Source organism: Centruroides vittatus, unplaced genomic scaffold (assembly GCF_030686945.1).
Source record: "Centruroides vittatus isolate TY-2023 unplaced genomic scaffold, ASM3068694v2 contig_2104, whole genome shotgun sequence".
In the NCBI taxonomy this organism is placed as follows: Eukaryota; Metazoa; Arthropoda; class Arachnida; order Scorpiones; family Buthidae; genus Centruroides; species Centruroides vittatus.
Genome location: NW_027121305.1, coordinates 967,456 through 983,820, shown reverse-complemented (window position 1 = coordinate 983,820; position 16,365 = coordinate 967,456). Strand labels below are relative to the sequence as shown.

At 47.0% G+C, this 16,365-nt stretch overlaps 1 protein-coding gene across 1 annotated transcript in view; it reads left to right on the top strand.

The window, feature by feature from the left end:
• The window catches only part of LOC136970706 (zinc finger protein 493-like), a 57,350-nt gene that overhangs the window by 18,003 nt on the left and 22,982 nt on the right, over window positions 1-16,365 (top strand). Inside the window, 2 exon segments of the mRNA XM_067265173.1 lie at window positions 11,853-12,088; window positions 14,656-14,895. Of these exon segments, the coding sequence (XP_067121274.1) occupies window positions 11,853-12,088; window positions 14,656-14,895 (476 nt within the window).

Here is a 16,365-nt window from a genome sequence, read left to right as displayed (position 1 = left end):
TACTTCTATCGAATAAAGTCAGGTATCGATCCAGGCGTTGCGACGCGAATTATTATCGGCCTGTATGCGCGTTACGCTTCCAATAAATTATCTATCGGACGACAACGAAGAAGAGAAATCTTCGTCAGCTGTCTACTTGTATTGTATCGAAAAACGCACAAAATTCACTTCATCGTCCCATTAAAACAAAAAAAGTAAAACCCGGAATATAGATAAAACATAATACACACAACACTTGGCACAGGTTCCAGTGTAGTGTCAAGTATTTCAATTAACACCGTCTTTCTTTATATTACGTGATGCACAAACATCCAAATCACTAAAACACGAGTCCTTCATCCTATACACTTCTCGAAACACACTAGAACCCTGTATGGATTTTTTTTTTGTCTCCTAAGGCCCTTACGTTGCGAGTGACTTATACGCGTGAGAATTAAATTAAGTTGGCGTTTTACAACAGAATCCTAAAAAGTCACGTGGCAGTCAACGTGTTAAAGTTTACCCGAGTATAAATTTACCTACCTCTTCGCTGTTAGATGTGTTTTTTGTGCGTGTGTCGAGTGATTAGCTTACGAGTATTAAGTGTATAATGCCACCTGAATTATTATCAACTCATTTCGGATTTCTTTATTAGAACAGTAACGATCCCTTGTGAATGTAAATTAAAATAAACACACGTGTAAATTAGACGTTAATTTTGATGGACGTCAAGTTAGCATTGCAAAGAATGCAACTTGTATGACACGAAAACTGTCGTAATTCTACAAAGATTCATTTTTCTTCTGTTTCTTCTATGCAAATTGTCCCTGTCGAGGTTTGAATTTCCGAAAATATCACCCGAAATTTTCTTCTATTTATTTATACAAGGGAGGCAGGTGTTTGCTACTTGCCACACGAAGCTCACAGGTGAGGTATGTCACACAATAGTAAAACTTCGATAAACTTTTATATTTTATTATTATTTTTACACAATTAATGTAGTGTAATCTCGTATCCTTTCGGAAATTATCGTATTCCCCCCTCTGATATGAAGATTAGTAAATTCGATCAAACTAAAATGGCAAAAATTAGCAGAAATATTTATTTTATCTGTGATAAGTTTGCATGGATTTAGCAGGTATTAAATTCCGTTGTGATTTAACTGTTTTAGAATTAAAATACACAAGATACATGCCATTCTCGTGCACGAAATCGAATTTCTCTGGTGATAATTTGCAATTAAACCTTCGTTAAATCGAATCCCACATCGTCTTCGCTTTATAAAATTGTTAGAAGTATTAAAATGGCTACTTTTACAAATACTGTAATTAAATCAATTAATTAAAATTCGAAGATTTATTAATTAAAAAAAAGAATCGCCATTATTTTCCATTAGGGGGAGCTTCACTCAGTTTTTTATTAAGGGCGGCCATTTTTATTTTCTCCTGTCATATTCAAACGTGGACAATTGAACCATTTTTTTTTATTAACAATATATTAGATTTTTCACTTTAAACTCGTTTTTAAATAATTTACAAGAGTTTTAATTCACAAAATACCAACTTATTCGGAAATTTTACACTCTATACGGTGTTAATTACGTTTACAACAACAAATTCCGGCGTTATAAAGCTAATACGGGCTTAATTAAAATTTAAATTAAAATTAGTCAAATATAACAATAAATTTAGTAAATAATCAATGTTTATTAACATACGAGAATGATATAGCTTACACGCGTGCCAAACACAGATAACGAACACACCTGCTCTTTGAAATTCTCCAGAAAGATAAGCAAAACAATAGAGACTATAAGTGAAAAGATATAGCACTTGGATTTAACTATCCTTATAACTGTTTGCTGATCCGAAACGAAGATGCAACACAATTTGAAAGTTGGGTGCAGCCTGGTTCTGTGCCACTGTATTAGAATCCTTCGGTGTAATGCCTTACTCTATTGTACAGTTACATCTTACAAGTCATTTGCATAACGTTAAAATTGTTACATGAAAATCAAAAACTTTCAGTATTGTACGCCTATTAATTATGCATATCGATTTTCAGATAAACATGCAAATCTACTCTTTCTTGTGTGTTTTTTAAAGGTTAACACTATAATAATCGTGTTAATCTCCTATAAGTCATATTATAACGGTATTTTGTGCTACAGATGATTTGAAGAGTAAAAAAAAAATCTTAGGGGAACAAAGTTGGATTCAGAGATTCGAATGGGGTGTATGTGGTGTGGCATTGTTTTCTAATAGGTATTATTGCCTTAATACCAAATTCTTATGACAAAAACAACTCCTTCTTTTCCTTATTTATAAAAGAAGCTAAACGGCTTCAATTAGTGCAAATCTGACCGACGATGCAGTGAAAAATAAGAAAGGCATCAATTAGATAGAACTTTACAAGCAGGGCCTCATTAACACGCTGTCATATGAGGCCGTTGTCTTTTAAAGACCTCATCTCACTTCTCACTACTATCTTTGTTCTCACTAAATCTGTATAATGTCTCGGGCCTAGGCCTCAAAAGTGCTTAAAACTGCTCTGGTTACATACATTTTCTCTTCCGTTAATACGTAGATTTGCAATGGAACAAGATAGAGCCCGGGTGGAAACAGAAGTAATTGATAATTACTCCAAATTTGATGGCTGACACTTATACAAGAGATTATCTCCCCCTAAAGCAATTAGTTGACAAGATACAAAAATGTTTACAATCGTCGATCACCAAGATTTTGCAATTCCTTCCTTCCCATTAGCGAATTAACACGTACGAAATCCTAATTTCGGTGTAATTCAAATTTCCCTTCCCTTCCGTATATGCTAAGTACGAATATTTCTATTGCAGGCCTATTAATATGGGGAGGCCTCTTCTGTTGTTTTATATATTTCGAAATGCCCACGATAACAACCATTCAATTGCTTTAAAGTTATAGAATGTTTACTACGTGACAAGTTGTATTTTTACCACTACCATCACGTGCTCGTGTTTAGTATCACTGGGTGTATACTACAGTTGGCAGCCGCTTGATACTTATAAGTTGGTCCTGCTAACGGCAATTTGTAAATTTCACGGTACGTATCGTTGTAAGAGGGCATTTTAGGTAACCCACAGATGATAATCGGCGCGTGTCAGCTGGCGGCCAAAAAAATCACCACAAGCGCCTCATTGTGGTGATTTTTAGAATTAAAATCGATCTATTTTATGCCTTACCGATCCAGTTTCCAAAGTTTGGCATCACCTGTATTTAAAAATTCATTGTGCCAAATAGGTAACGAAGTTTATAACTCCTCTCTTTAAAAGTACAGTACGTTCACTCGTACAGAGACCGAAAATATGTTTGGCCCAGTGGAGCCAAGTAGAATTCGTAACGAAATCGCTGTTATACGACGTTACCGACAGACAAATACGCCTAGAGTATATTAATAATAATGAATTTTAGAATTTTTAATGAAACGTGTTTATTTTTGGGGGGTGTATTATGTGCTGTCGTTGCACGCGGGCGTATAGTTAAATGGGCAAAAATAAACACGCTTAAGTATAAATTTTATATATCGTTTTCACGCCTACGTCCATTGTGCCTTTTTATATACACACGCGACGCGAAGTGTAGACTAGGTGTAGAAAACACGTTCTACAGGTTTCAATAGGGGGAGAAGAGCGCCCGTCTGTTGACACGATCGAAATTAAAGCAACAATAAGGCAATCCCTTTGGCAAAGCGGTTATATCTTTGCAGAGGAAACACAGAAGTCCGACTACGTCGCGACCTAATTTAGTTACGACGTACGGTTTGATTGACTATGTCACGCGTTACGCTGTCTTTTGGCTCGACTTTTAGTCCCCCACCAACCGAAAATAATTAGCGGCTGGCATTCGAGGGAGTCGGAAAATTATTCTCGCGTAAAGGGTCGCGGATACGATACGAAAAGATGGAGTTCACCACGAGGGTATACGTGAGAAGGAAGAAAACTCCCATTTTAAACGCAGTAAATCTGGTGTATGGGTATGAAAATCGAAGAGAAAAGGAAGTTTAATAAGGAAATGGCTTCGAGTCCCTACGACCTTCTAATTATCAAGTAATTCGCCTTTGTTTGGCTCCTAACAGAGTACAGGGTCAACAATTTCCGTACGAAACACAGATCGGCCGTGATCTATGTGTATACGCACATAATACGCATGGACACGTGCACTTACTTAATCGGTATTCTTTGACTTATAAGCCTTTGCTTACGTACGAATATTTTCAAATCGTCTAGTATATTGTGACGTCAGTTTACGTGTTGCGGTATGGCTTTTAATTAATATAGCGACAAAATTCTTCGTTCGCGCCCGATAGAAGAGTTGTTTTGGTGTCAGAAAGAGGAAACGAGACGAAGAGGAGCCTGTTTTGACTTCAGTAGATCCCCCCTTTTTTTCTATTGTTTGAGAAATGTTAAATTGAGAAGGTTATGTTGTTTTTTACACAATTTAAACCCTGTAAGACAGTGGAATAAGTTATGGGAGGAAGGACTGGAAGGAAAGGATGTAATGACGAAAGAGGGAGAAATCCGCTTCACTAGAATTATTTTATAGGGTGGGTAATTGCCGCAATTACCGCGTCAAGATTAGTCTCGAGGATCGGAGCCAGTTTCCGGGAAAACAAGGAATAAAGGCAGGAATAAACCACAAGATAATTTTAAGTAAGGGACGAGCAAAAAAAAAATGGCGGAGACGGGAGCGATTTTCCACGTCGATAATTATCGAAGCCGTTAATTGTCGGGATTTGACTTTATCTCGGATTTTTTCGTTTTCTCTCACCAGATGGCGATACAGGATCGAGTGGAGAGGCAGCGCCCGTCGCGTCGCTCGCGAGAGCGCCGCCAGCTTTCCTCCTCCCTACGTCGTTCGTACCGCACGCCTACGGGTTTTCATCTTTTCGGCTGTGGTAGAAAGGCCGATTAGCGTCCGTCCATTAAATATACGACGTTAGGCCGAAATCGGATAGATAGCGTCGGGCCGAATGTTCGCCGAGTTGGCGCGCGTCGCTTTCGAGCGCGCCGGAAATCCGGTCGGAATGCCGACGTGACCGCGGCGCGGGGCGGCACCGGAGGGTGCGTGACCGTCGGTCACGCCATCGGGGAGCGCGACACCGGGTCGTTCGGGCCGCCTAAGGACGAACTACGGGAAGCGACAGGTGCGAAAGGAGGCGGAAGAGTTCTTTTCTAAAACGCGGATCGCTATCGCGAAAATTGAAACGTTAGGTAGCAAAGAAGAAAAAGGTACAAACGCAACTTATCCCCATCAATAGGCGAACCATTAGAAGTCGGTCGCACCTGCCGAGATCCCACTGGCCGTGAATAGAGAACGACGTGTTACGTGGCGACGAGAACCGAGTGAAAGGCGAGTTCGTGTCCCGACTGCCATCCGCCTCGTTATTGTCCCACGATTGATACTCTCCCGGCTTAACTGGCGCTCTTAATGGTTTTTGTGTTTCCCTCCCCCCTTCCGCGGCCCGAAAATGCCGAACTGGCTACGGGACCCGCACCCTTCCTCACCTTTTTTCTTTCCAGCGCCTCGCCTCTTCTCGCCCCGATTATTGTAACGGAGCATTCCTGTGTTAAAATGTCGACGGATGGAACCCCTAAAAACACTCATTTCTTGCCTCTTTAACCCGTGGAATTCGAATTAGGATGTGCAACGCTCCGAATGCCCCTTACGGAATTTCGATTTTGTATTTGAGATTCGACCACGCGTTCGTCCTCTCTCTCCTCTTTACTTTTTCTGTGCGATCGAATCTTCCGGTCGAGGGTTCGTCCCCTGGATGGTTGTTTTCCCCCCTGGACGCGTGGCGTCGCGGCGCGCGGGATGCGAAAAACGTCCGGGAAGGCGGGAAGAGCGCAGAGTCGCCCGGTCTGCCGGAGCAATTGGCCGACCCCGGGTGTTCCGCGAAAATCGGCTCATTAAAAGCAATAGAAGCGGGTGGTGGCGACGAAACGAAGAGGGAGACATCTTTCTCACCCTCGTACGACGGGGCCGACGGGCGTCGGATGCCCGTTCGAGAGTCGCAGTCGGGGGTAGGGCCCGACGGACGGATCGGGCTTCGGGACGTCCCAATTTCGGCATCGGGACGGGCCGTCGTCTGGGAGGGAGGAAGACGGAGGAGGCGCGGGTTCCGGGAAGCGACGGAGGAAATTAGGCCCAGCGCCGCCGGGTTATGGATCCCCGACGGAGAGGAAATGTCTTAATTACGGAACCGGCCCAAGTAATTGAAAGATGAAGCCTAATTGTCGGAGCAGGAAGCCATCTCCTAGGAGACGAGAAAGACGTAATTACGTCCGAGTCGAGACGGCGTCGTCGCATTCCTCGGAAGCGGCGGGATGCGACTCTCGCCTCCCCACCTAGCGATATGTCGGGCCTGGCTCGTTTCCGGTCGGAAAGCTGCCCGGAGTCGATTCGGGCCTACCGCACGCGTCATTTCGAAACAACCAGAGAATTTCCAATTCCAGACGTAGCGTAGAAGTTCCCTCATTCTTCGTAGCGAGAGAATTCTCGGCTCGCGACTCGACAACGCGACCAGCCCTCTCTATAATCCGCGCCCATTTTAATCAAGTAAGAGACAAAAAACCACAATTGGAAAACATGGGTGCCTTACTCTTTAGAAAATCCATAAAGAAATTCCGTGAAGAGCGCCTCTCACTCTCTGCAATTTACGAGTTTTCGAACATCCCAATGGAATCTCTGGTCTGTCAAGTTCGATAACGTCTCGAAATTCGCCCGATAGGTCCTTAAAAAGTTTAGTGGCATTATCGGTTAGTCCGATTCTTCCCAGCTTGATATGTTAGGTTTGTCTGTCCGGATAGAAAACGATTTATCTTTAGGAAAGACGGCGCCACAGCTCGGAATTCTTGAGGTTTTCTAAATGGGAAGTTAGGAAAACCAAGATTCTACGTAAGATTTGTCTTCATTTGAGAAATTTTCATGGAATCTCAGCTTGCAATTAGTAACAGAGGGGGAATCTTAATGAATAGTTCCACTTTTTTTCCGCCTTTCTGTGAAAGAACAAGGGATGAAGTCGGACTAAAAAGTTTGCTCGTCCTGACTGGGAACGTTTCACGTCTATTTTCTTCATTTCTCCCGGACGGTCTTCCCCTTTCCGATCCATTCTGTAAGAGTGTAAACACTTCCAGAACGGCGGAAAGATCGAATTTCCGTATTTTGTTACGAAAAACATTTGTTGGAAGAGAATCGATCGATTAACTAATTATGGGATACAAATAGGAAATGCAATTTAAACGAGAGAACGATAAGCGTTGTGTCCATTTTGTTTTTTGGTAGGAAAAAACAGTTCCTAAGAAGTAACGTCTCGGTGTTCGAGCAAACAGAAAATCATGGTTAGTATTGGTGATGTCGGGTTCGAATTCCCGCTTCTCTTCCCCTCCCTTTTTTTAAAGCAAGCATTACCCTTTTCGAAGCACTCAATTGTTTGTTTAACTAGAAAGGAAGGGAGATTTGCCGACGTAACCCAGACGTGTAACGCGTAACTCGATTTTGGACAGAGTAAAAAAGGGATGGTACGCATTTCGATCGGATGAGCGCGTAATTAAGGTATCGACGGAGGCTCCGTCTGCGGTAGAGCCCATGAAAAATTCAAAGGCGATCGAAGACGGTGCCGCCACCGTCCCGATCGTTAGGCCCACTTTAGTCGATGGGTCGACCCGTGCCCTTTCCTTTGCCCTTCTCCTCTTTACAATACGCTCCTGTCCGAAAACTTTTCTCGAATCCATTTGTCGGCGGGGAGGACGGAAAGAAGAGAAAGTCGAGTCTAGATAGACACTGACAAGTTCTCGTTTAGTGCGAATATTGCAGTGAGTGACGGAGTGACGAAACGGCTGACGCTCTCGATTACGTAAACCGTGTGTAGACATATTAACATTCTATTTAAGAAATGCTCACTTTTATATTCTTCCGCTCTGCAGCCAGAAAAACTTCGATTATTTTTGTGTCGGCAGCGACTCGATACTCCTCTCCCCTAGGGAACGACAACGAAACAAAAGGGCTTAGAATAATATAAAATACAATGTCTGGTCTAACGATTTTATTTTTAAATCTTCTCGTAACTCATGTATTATGAACCCATATGAATTCAAATGGGGTTTTAAATGGAATTATCATGGGTTCGATTCGTGTTTCGAGTCATCTCTCTTATTCCTGGATGGCCTATGGGTAACTCTACTTTAAAACAGTATAATACGAATCGTAACCGGTACAGGAATAAGCCACGTTGTCTGTAGAATAGCTTAACATCTTGTCGATACGTTCGGAGAGTAACGAGTGTCGGCAAGACAATCTCCTTATCGTTACGCAAAGTGATTTATCTATAATGGGAATTTCGAATTTTTCCAGGTTAACGTCACTAGATTCGTATAATTAAGAAGATTTTAAATTCAAAACATCCCCTTCAAACTATAGTAAATTGTAAATTTTTAAGAAGTTACGCATCGTCGCGTAATAACGTGTTATTTTGTATATTATTACTGAGATTCCGCGCCGATCCGACGTTGTTACGCGCCGCGTAGCAGTAGCGCGCGATGTGACAGAGCGTAACCCCGTTACTTAAGAGTAATAAATTATTCGATTTATTGTGATTTTATATTAATTAATAATAATTTCGATAATTTCTAGAAAATTTTATATATTTTTAATTTAAAATTTATTTATGGATGAGTTTGTACAAATTGTACATTGATCGATTCCCGAGAAAACAAGGAATCGATTCTGTTAATAATTACTGTATAATAATAAAATACCTAAACGAACATTTAATAACATTTCGATTATTTAAAAGCTTTCTCTAACGTAAAATTAAAATTGAACTTTTAAATTTTAATTATTTAATATACTATCGTAACATTTTACGTCCACCGAATATTTTTCTATCTGGCGATTTAAAAATTTTGAATTTTTTCCAACTCTAATTGGTTGGCTGTTAGAGCACGTCACGCCACGTAACTGACGTAAGAATACGTCGGGATTCCAGACAAGTTTTTCAAACTGGCACGATCCTTTAAAAAAAAATAATAATAATAATGATAATTAAATTAAGACGTTAGTGCTATATTTAATTACCAGATTAGTCCCGTCTTATCGTTTGTCGGACTAATCTGGAAAGGATTTAATTTAATAACGTAAGTAAATCGAAGCCAAAAGAGTCCTACGATGCAGAAATAATGCCCAAAATGGGAGAATCGCCATTGTCTTCCACGAATAAAGTTTTACGAGGGGGGTAATCACGGGTAAGGTGTGCGACACAGGATACGAAATTGGGTAACAATCGATAACGTTATAAATTCAGATAGTAACTTTTGTCATTTACTTCCCGTCCATTGTTATCTTTACTTCTTGAGAGAGCCGAAAAATGACTAACGGTTAACGATTCTCTTACTAACGATCGTATGCCTACCTGCACCCGATCGATGGTGATGAACACCGGCCGACAATTGTTTAATATTTCGACTTTTTGAAAAGTTACGTCACGTGCAGCGGCGCGTGGACTTGCCAAAAAAATGTGGTCCCGGCGAAAACGAGCTCATTTCTTTCACGGAAGAATGCCCCCAGCCAGCTAGAAATTGGTAGAAACAGTACCGGGACTTCAGCGCTATCATCATCGTGCGAGCACAACGTAGGTCCATTATTAACAGGAAAATTCCGCAATTACACAAAATATGCGACTATAAACAGAAAGAATAACGTGTAAGCAACGAGTTATGCACGTTCCAGATATGGTTACATGCAGTAATATGCAGTGGCCGGGTTAATAAAAACTAAGAAGTAACCAGAGGAAGCAAAACTATGTGGATAGAAAATGAAAGCGATTACAGATTAAACAGTAAACATTAAACGGATTGTGGATCGATATGAGGATAAAAGTAACGTTGCTTAATTCCCCGCTGTTTTTCTCAATAGAAGTTTAAATGAAATGTTTTAAGTCGATAAAATGTGATGAAATCTTATTTGCTTAATGGTGTTAGTTGGAGATCGGCGAAAGCTCCGTGTCCTTCCATAGCGAAAATGGCTTCAACGGAGAGGGATTTTTGCGTATTTTTTTTATTATTATTGATTTAATAAAGAAGATACCGTATTAAACCAGAAAATAAAAATCAGTAAGGTTTTTAACAATTCGTCCATTTGCTAATCGAGTCTTCGTCCATCGTCCCTTCTACGCGATTGTCCGTCCTAATTATTAATTATAGACATTAACGGATGAGCCCCCTGTCGGTAAATTCTAGTCACGAACGTGGTTACGATTTGTGACGTCACGGATGCCATTCCGCCATTTTTTTTTTTTTTTGTATTTGTCAAAAATTTATTTCCGTAAAAATATATCGAGAATCCCGATCGACCGATCCGGATTCGAAAAAATAAAATAAAATAAAATAAATTGCCATCCGTCGGTTCTCGTAAAGTGTCGGGTGCGAGATCTCGAATGTTTGCTTCCCGATCTTTTCCCGAAAGGGGGCGTTGGCTCCCCGACGGCAGGGCCCGATCGGATTCGGGCCGGCGGAAGTCAATTATCTAGATGGGCAGAGGCTAATTTAGAGGATTGGATCGTTTTGGAAAGACAAACACAAATGCAAATTGCGCTTTTTGTTGATTCAGTAAATGAAAGTCGCCATCGATTTCCTCTACGATTGTTCTGTAAACACATCCAAAGATTGAATTTTCGGATTGGCTAGCGTGCCACCCTTCGATCCCGAGTGCCACTTCCGCGCCCCGCCGGGCCGTCGACTCGTACACACGACGACGTATCGACCCTCCAGAGGACCGACGGACGGACAGACGGACGGACGATTCCGCGATTTTCTCCCCTCCCCTCTCTGGGCCCGGAAGTGGCGCGTGTGCGCCCCCAACGGGCGACGCGTCTTCCGCCTCCGCAAAGACAGAACGGCGGTCACGTGACCGCGGCTCACCTGTCGCCGGCCAGAGGGCGTCGCAGTCGGGGCGGTGTCAACTCTCTTTATTTGTACACAATGGAAGGCCATGAATATTTGATAGAGGAGAGAGCGTAACGAGGAAGGGCAGTCGAGCACCCAAAAACGCTACCGAAAAACGGTTGCCGCTAACCGCGTCGCTACTTTTATTCGCCTCCGGCCGCCAAACCACGCCAGGTGTCGTCTTTTCGATTTAATCGGCCGCTTCGTTCCGGGACCGGATAAAATCCCGTCTCGGGCCTTTTCTACTTCGTGCCCTCCCCCGGGCCGAGAGACTACTTCGGCGGGCTTTTTCGCTCCTATATTTGAATTTTTAGCTTTCTCCAGTCCTTAATACGGCAAATAACCCCACTTTTTCCGGCGACCAGGCGACGACGGGTCGAAATCTCTCGGAAGATTTAGCGTCCCGCGTCGGGTGTCGACGCGTGCCGGGCCTTCCCCCTAATTCCCTCCATTACTGCCATTATCACCCATTTAAAGGTCTGACTCAACTCAACTCTCCCGTTCTTTCTCTCTCTCGCTCTCTCTCCGGGGCGCTCTTTCTCCCGGTTCCTTTCGAACCCGGACTCAGAAGCCGACGCGTGGCGTGGCGCGCCAGCGCGGCGCGAGTGATATAAGCGAAAGAAGAAGATACGAACGCGAAGCGTTGGCGCTCGGACGAGCGAATGGGTAGAGGCCGGCGAGAAACGTGGAGCCACCGCCGAGTGTAGGTGCCGCGCAGCCATCCTATTGGCTGTCAGCTCCTCGGGCGCCGCACTCCTGACTGGTCCAGTCGTCAAAAAGCAGCAGATTGGTAGCGGCCGTCCGCCGTCGGGATGCTCGTCGCTCTCTTCGCATCTTCCGACAGACGCTCCCTTCGTTCGTCCCGGTTCCTACGCTAATTCTAGTAAAAAAAAAGCGGGTGCCAAGCGCCCGACTCCCCCCCGGGAGGCAGAAGAAAGGCTCCGTTTCGGGACCGTCCGGCCATCCCGCCACTCCGGACGCGAAAGTGGCCGTGGGCCTCGGACGTGTGTGACGTCATGAGCGGACCGGTGACGTCCGACCGGGCCAAGAAGTCGTCCGAAAACGGAGGAGTCAGCTTCGGCGAGATGGGAAGTGCCTTTCGAGTGGTGACTCCAAAACGATCTAGAGAAGGTGAGTGAACGCTCGCCCTCCTCCCCGGCCGCGCGCGCGCCAAACCCTTCCTTCGCCCCCGTCCTCCGAAAAAGTTTCCTCTAGCCGTCGCGTGCGTTTTTCCGTTTCTACTCTCGGAAAATGGCACGCGGTTTCTACCGGATCCGGACCGGAACTCGGGCGCTGCTCGTGCAGATTCGGACCTTGAGAGAGATAAAACGGATTAAGATAAGGCGACGCTATTTCTCCCCCTGGTAGTTTATCTCGAAAACAAACTGATAGAAGGACGAATAGTCCTGTTACCGTTTCCGTCCTCGCGCCCTCCCTTCTTCCTTCGTACCGCATCCGGGAACCGATCTCACCGGCCAAAAGTGAGAGTCACGGTTTCGTTTCCTTCCCCTGAAAAAGCTAGTGAGATTCGGGTCTAAAAGGATTGGTCGGGTCTAATCGACGTCCCGTGCAGTATATCGGAAGTGACGTCGAAGCCCGGTTACGTTTCCAGAACTCCGATATCGGGAAATGGCATTCCGAGAACGTAATTGCCTAAAGGAAAAAGGAGAGCGAATCTTTCTTCCGGGACGCTTCCCGATACATTTTGCGGGCTGCGGGAAGGAGGGGGAGGGTGCAAAATTAGGAAATTCCTCGGGAAAAACGACGAAGTTTGCCACAAGAAAAAAGGGGCGAAGGTCGCCCGGTGTAGACGCGCTCGACGAGTGCACGGGCGGAGGGAAGATTGATGACGACGCCAAATCCCGTTCGAATGCCGTCTCGTGATTCAGGTCTGAGGAGAGTGCGGAGAAAGTGGGTAAAACGGGAAGAACGAAGGAGAAAAAGCCCGCGGGCCAAATCTGTGGTCGGCCGACGGGAGGGGAAGGCCGTCCGACGACTGGGGGGAGGCCGGAAGGACCCGGCGCCCGCGCCTAATCCCGGTAATCGTCGTTATCGGCGACGCTCCTCTGACAGATTGCGTGCGGCTCCGCATTTCTCACAATTAGCGTCGACCGGGTGTGGAAACGTCACCCGACGTCTCCCTTCTCGCTCCGTCATTTCACGCCGTCTCCCGGGCTTCTCCTTCTCCCCCTCCGGCCCGATTCTTCCCCTTTGGGCGCGGGCCGGGCGAGAAACGGCGGCGGTAATTGACGGGGAGGGCGATCGCCGTGCGGCGGGTCGGATGGTCCCCCAGGAAGTGGCGGGCGCGGGCAATTTGTCGGCGGCGGGAAGGCAAAGCCGGAGGTAATAAGCTTGTTAAGGCAGACCCCGTGTGGCCGGGATTAGGCGCAGCCCGAGAACGGGCGCGCGCGCGAGTCCGAACGGCCTGTGGCTTCCGACGGCGAAACAATGGCTAAGAGGATTGGTCTCGCGCCGGATTTGTCGCCGGATTAGGGTCGGGCCGAGCAGTTCGGATTCCGACGGCGCGGCAATTAGGAGTCGAATTAGCGGACAAATTTATTAGTCGGCGCGTTTTTTTCCCTCCTGCAGCGGGATTATCCGACGCCCCAATTTACTCGGCCGCAAATGAATTAATCCCGCGTCCAATTCCCCACCTAATTTATCGTCTCTTCTCCTCCCTCGGAGCCCGGCGCCTCTTCTTCCTCTCAATTAGTTTCGCTTTCTGCGCCCCCTTCCTTCCCGACTGTTCCACACCGCGGCTTCCAGAATCGCCCGTCTCCTTCCCTTCGGATTCCGCTTCCGTCGATTCTCCACCCTCGTCCATCTTCGACCCCCAAAAATTCATTTTAAAAAAGGGAATGTAAACCATTCCGTCCTGCCAACCGGACCCAGGAAAAGAGGAAGAAGAGACGGAAGGGACGAGCGAAGAAAACCCCTCCTTCGACCACCGCCCCTTTCTATCCGGTCTTTCGCACCCAAATAGGTAAAGGGGAGCAAACCAGCCGCTTGGGGTGGTGGAAGAAAACTCAAAAATACTCCGAGATAACTCTTCCGGGTAGGCCAGGCCCGGGTGACCGGAAGTCACGCGCTACGAGCCATTTCCGCGGTAGATTCCTCGGATAAAAAAGGACGTGGGATCTCGTCTCAAAAGTCCAGGCGTTTCGGAAATAATCCTGTTAAAAACCTTTAAAAAGGAATATAATTCGGGACGTTCTTGAGGGAAACTTCCACCCTTTCGGCGGGGAAAACTTTATGTCCCAGTCGAATCGGAAGTGATCGAAGGACTTCCGGTGGAAGAAATTCGGCCAAACTCGAGTTTAACGGGCTTAGAACGGAGGGGGACCAGAAAAGGCTTCTGCGTTGGGGTAGAGAAGGGCAAATCTCGAAAGACGGTCGGTGTTAGAAAGGGTCCGAAAGGAGACGGGCGCGCGGGGACTCCTTCCGACGGGGTAGGGAACGTCGCGCGAAAGGTCCGGCGTAAGTAACGAGCGGAGGAGGGAGTCCCCCGCGTACTTTTATATTCATTCGCTTCGTTAGAGAAGGCCGACGTCCTGATTTCCCCGGAGATGGCGGGCGAAGCGGCTAGTCAAATTACCGCCGGATTGATTTGCCGGGATAAACGGCGACTAGTTGGCCACTTTCCTTAATAACGTCCGTCGGACGGCGCTAAATTCGCCCTTTTTTTCTCTCTTTTTCAGATTCCGGTCCTTCCTTTCCCGTCTCCAGTTTGGGAGCATCCGTTGGGCCGGCCCTCCCCCTCTTTTCGGCCGAGGGCCTCCCCACCTACTACCCGGGCCTGTGGTGCGGGGCGGCCGGAACTCTGGGCCTCAAGGCTGGTGCGTCGGGAGGCGTGGAGCCGGCCTTCCCCCTCTTTCCTCTCTTTCATCACTACCTGCCGCCGTACAGCTTCCTCGACGCCTGTTCCCAGTCTTCTTCAGGTAAGTGCCGACTTCTCTCTCTTTTCCACCGCGAAATTCCCAAACTTCCCTCTTCTACGGGGTTGGAAACGGCTTTTCCGCCGATTTTCTCCTCCCCAGGAACTGACAGAATCGGAACTTTCCTGGCGTATCGCAAACTATCGCGTGCGTCGGGGGAGATCCATCAGTTCGCTCGTCGTCGCGTCGCTAATATCGAGTTTGGGGTGGCGCGCGCGGTCGAATGCGGCCATCCGCGTCCGCTAATTAGATAGACTGATAAGTACGGAATAGCCGGATGCCGTTAAACGCGATCGGGAGCGACTAACGCGGTTAGCGCGGGTGGGACGTCCGTTTGGGGGGAAGGCGACGGCGCAAGTCGGTCGGGCGATAATCCTCATAGGGGTACGGACGCGCCAATCCCTGGCGTAACGCGTCGGAGGCCGTTAGTCGCGCGCTCGGAGAGTAAAAGGTTAGCTAATGGACGGCGCGAGCGACGCGGCCGGCGACGCGGGTGGGAGAGAGAAGCGCGCCAGACGAATAAATCACGATGATTGTTTTCGGGAAGGCCGGAGTCGGCCCGAAACTTCGGCGGCGCTCCGCATCCCAGAGGCCCTATCCGTTTCTTTATTCGGCTCTGATGTATGTAAATTTTCAATTGCTGTAGGCAGATTAAACTAGATTTCCGGAGAGCGGGATCCTCGCGAGGCGCATTTACCTCGGGATGTGTGATTTCCCGGCCGAGCAAGAGCGCGCGCCGGGTCTCGCGGGGGAGGAGAAATTCGTTGCTCGCCGCTACGGCGGACGGCCGGGAATTCGACACCGCCGGCCGATCGAAGGCCATCGACGCCGTCCGTTCGGGCTCCGGCACCGCGCCGGTATCCGGGCCGCCGGCGCTCCCATCTTCGCCGTCTTCCGGCCCGAAGACCGTAGCGACGCGCGACGCGCGCGCTGCGCCGGGGCAACGGCGCCGTCTTTAATTACGGCCGGCGGCGCGTCCATTACTCGGCGCTTAATGAAGGACCGCGGCGTTTCATTGCCTCATTAACGAAACTCTCTTAAACCGGTCGACTCCATTAATATTCCTCCGTCGGGCGCCCGGATTTGCAGATTTATCGCTCCCTCCGCTAAATGCTTCTCCGTTCTCGTGCCGTCGCCTCCGTCGTCCAAGAGGCCCGCGTCGCGCCGGGCGCGTAGACGGTTACCCCTTTTTTACTCGCAACCTAGGGCAGTTTCCGACTACCCCCGTAGAAGACGGAAGAGGGAGATTTTAGAATTGTCCGCCATCCAGCGTGTAGAAGTTTGTGTCTACGTGAGGAAAGCGCTAGAACGGTATACGTCGCTTACCTACAGGCCACGTGGGATGAGGAAAAAATCCACTCTTACGCAATATTGGCGCACCCCGTCTCGAGTTCCGTACCGAAATCTTCTCCACCTCTGGCGACGGCGTCGAGATTCCGGTCCGACGATCGATTCGTTTAACTTTGGGCGATA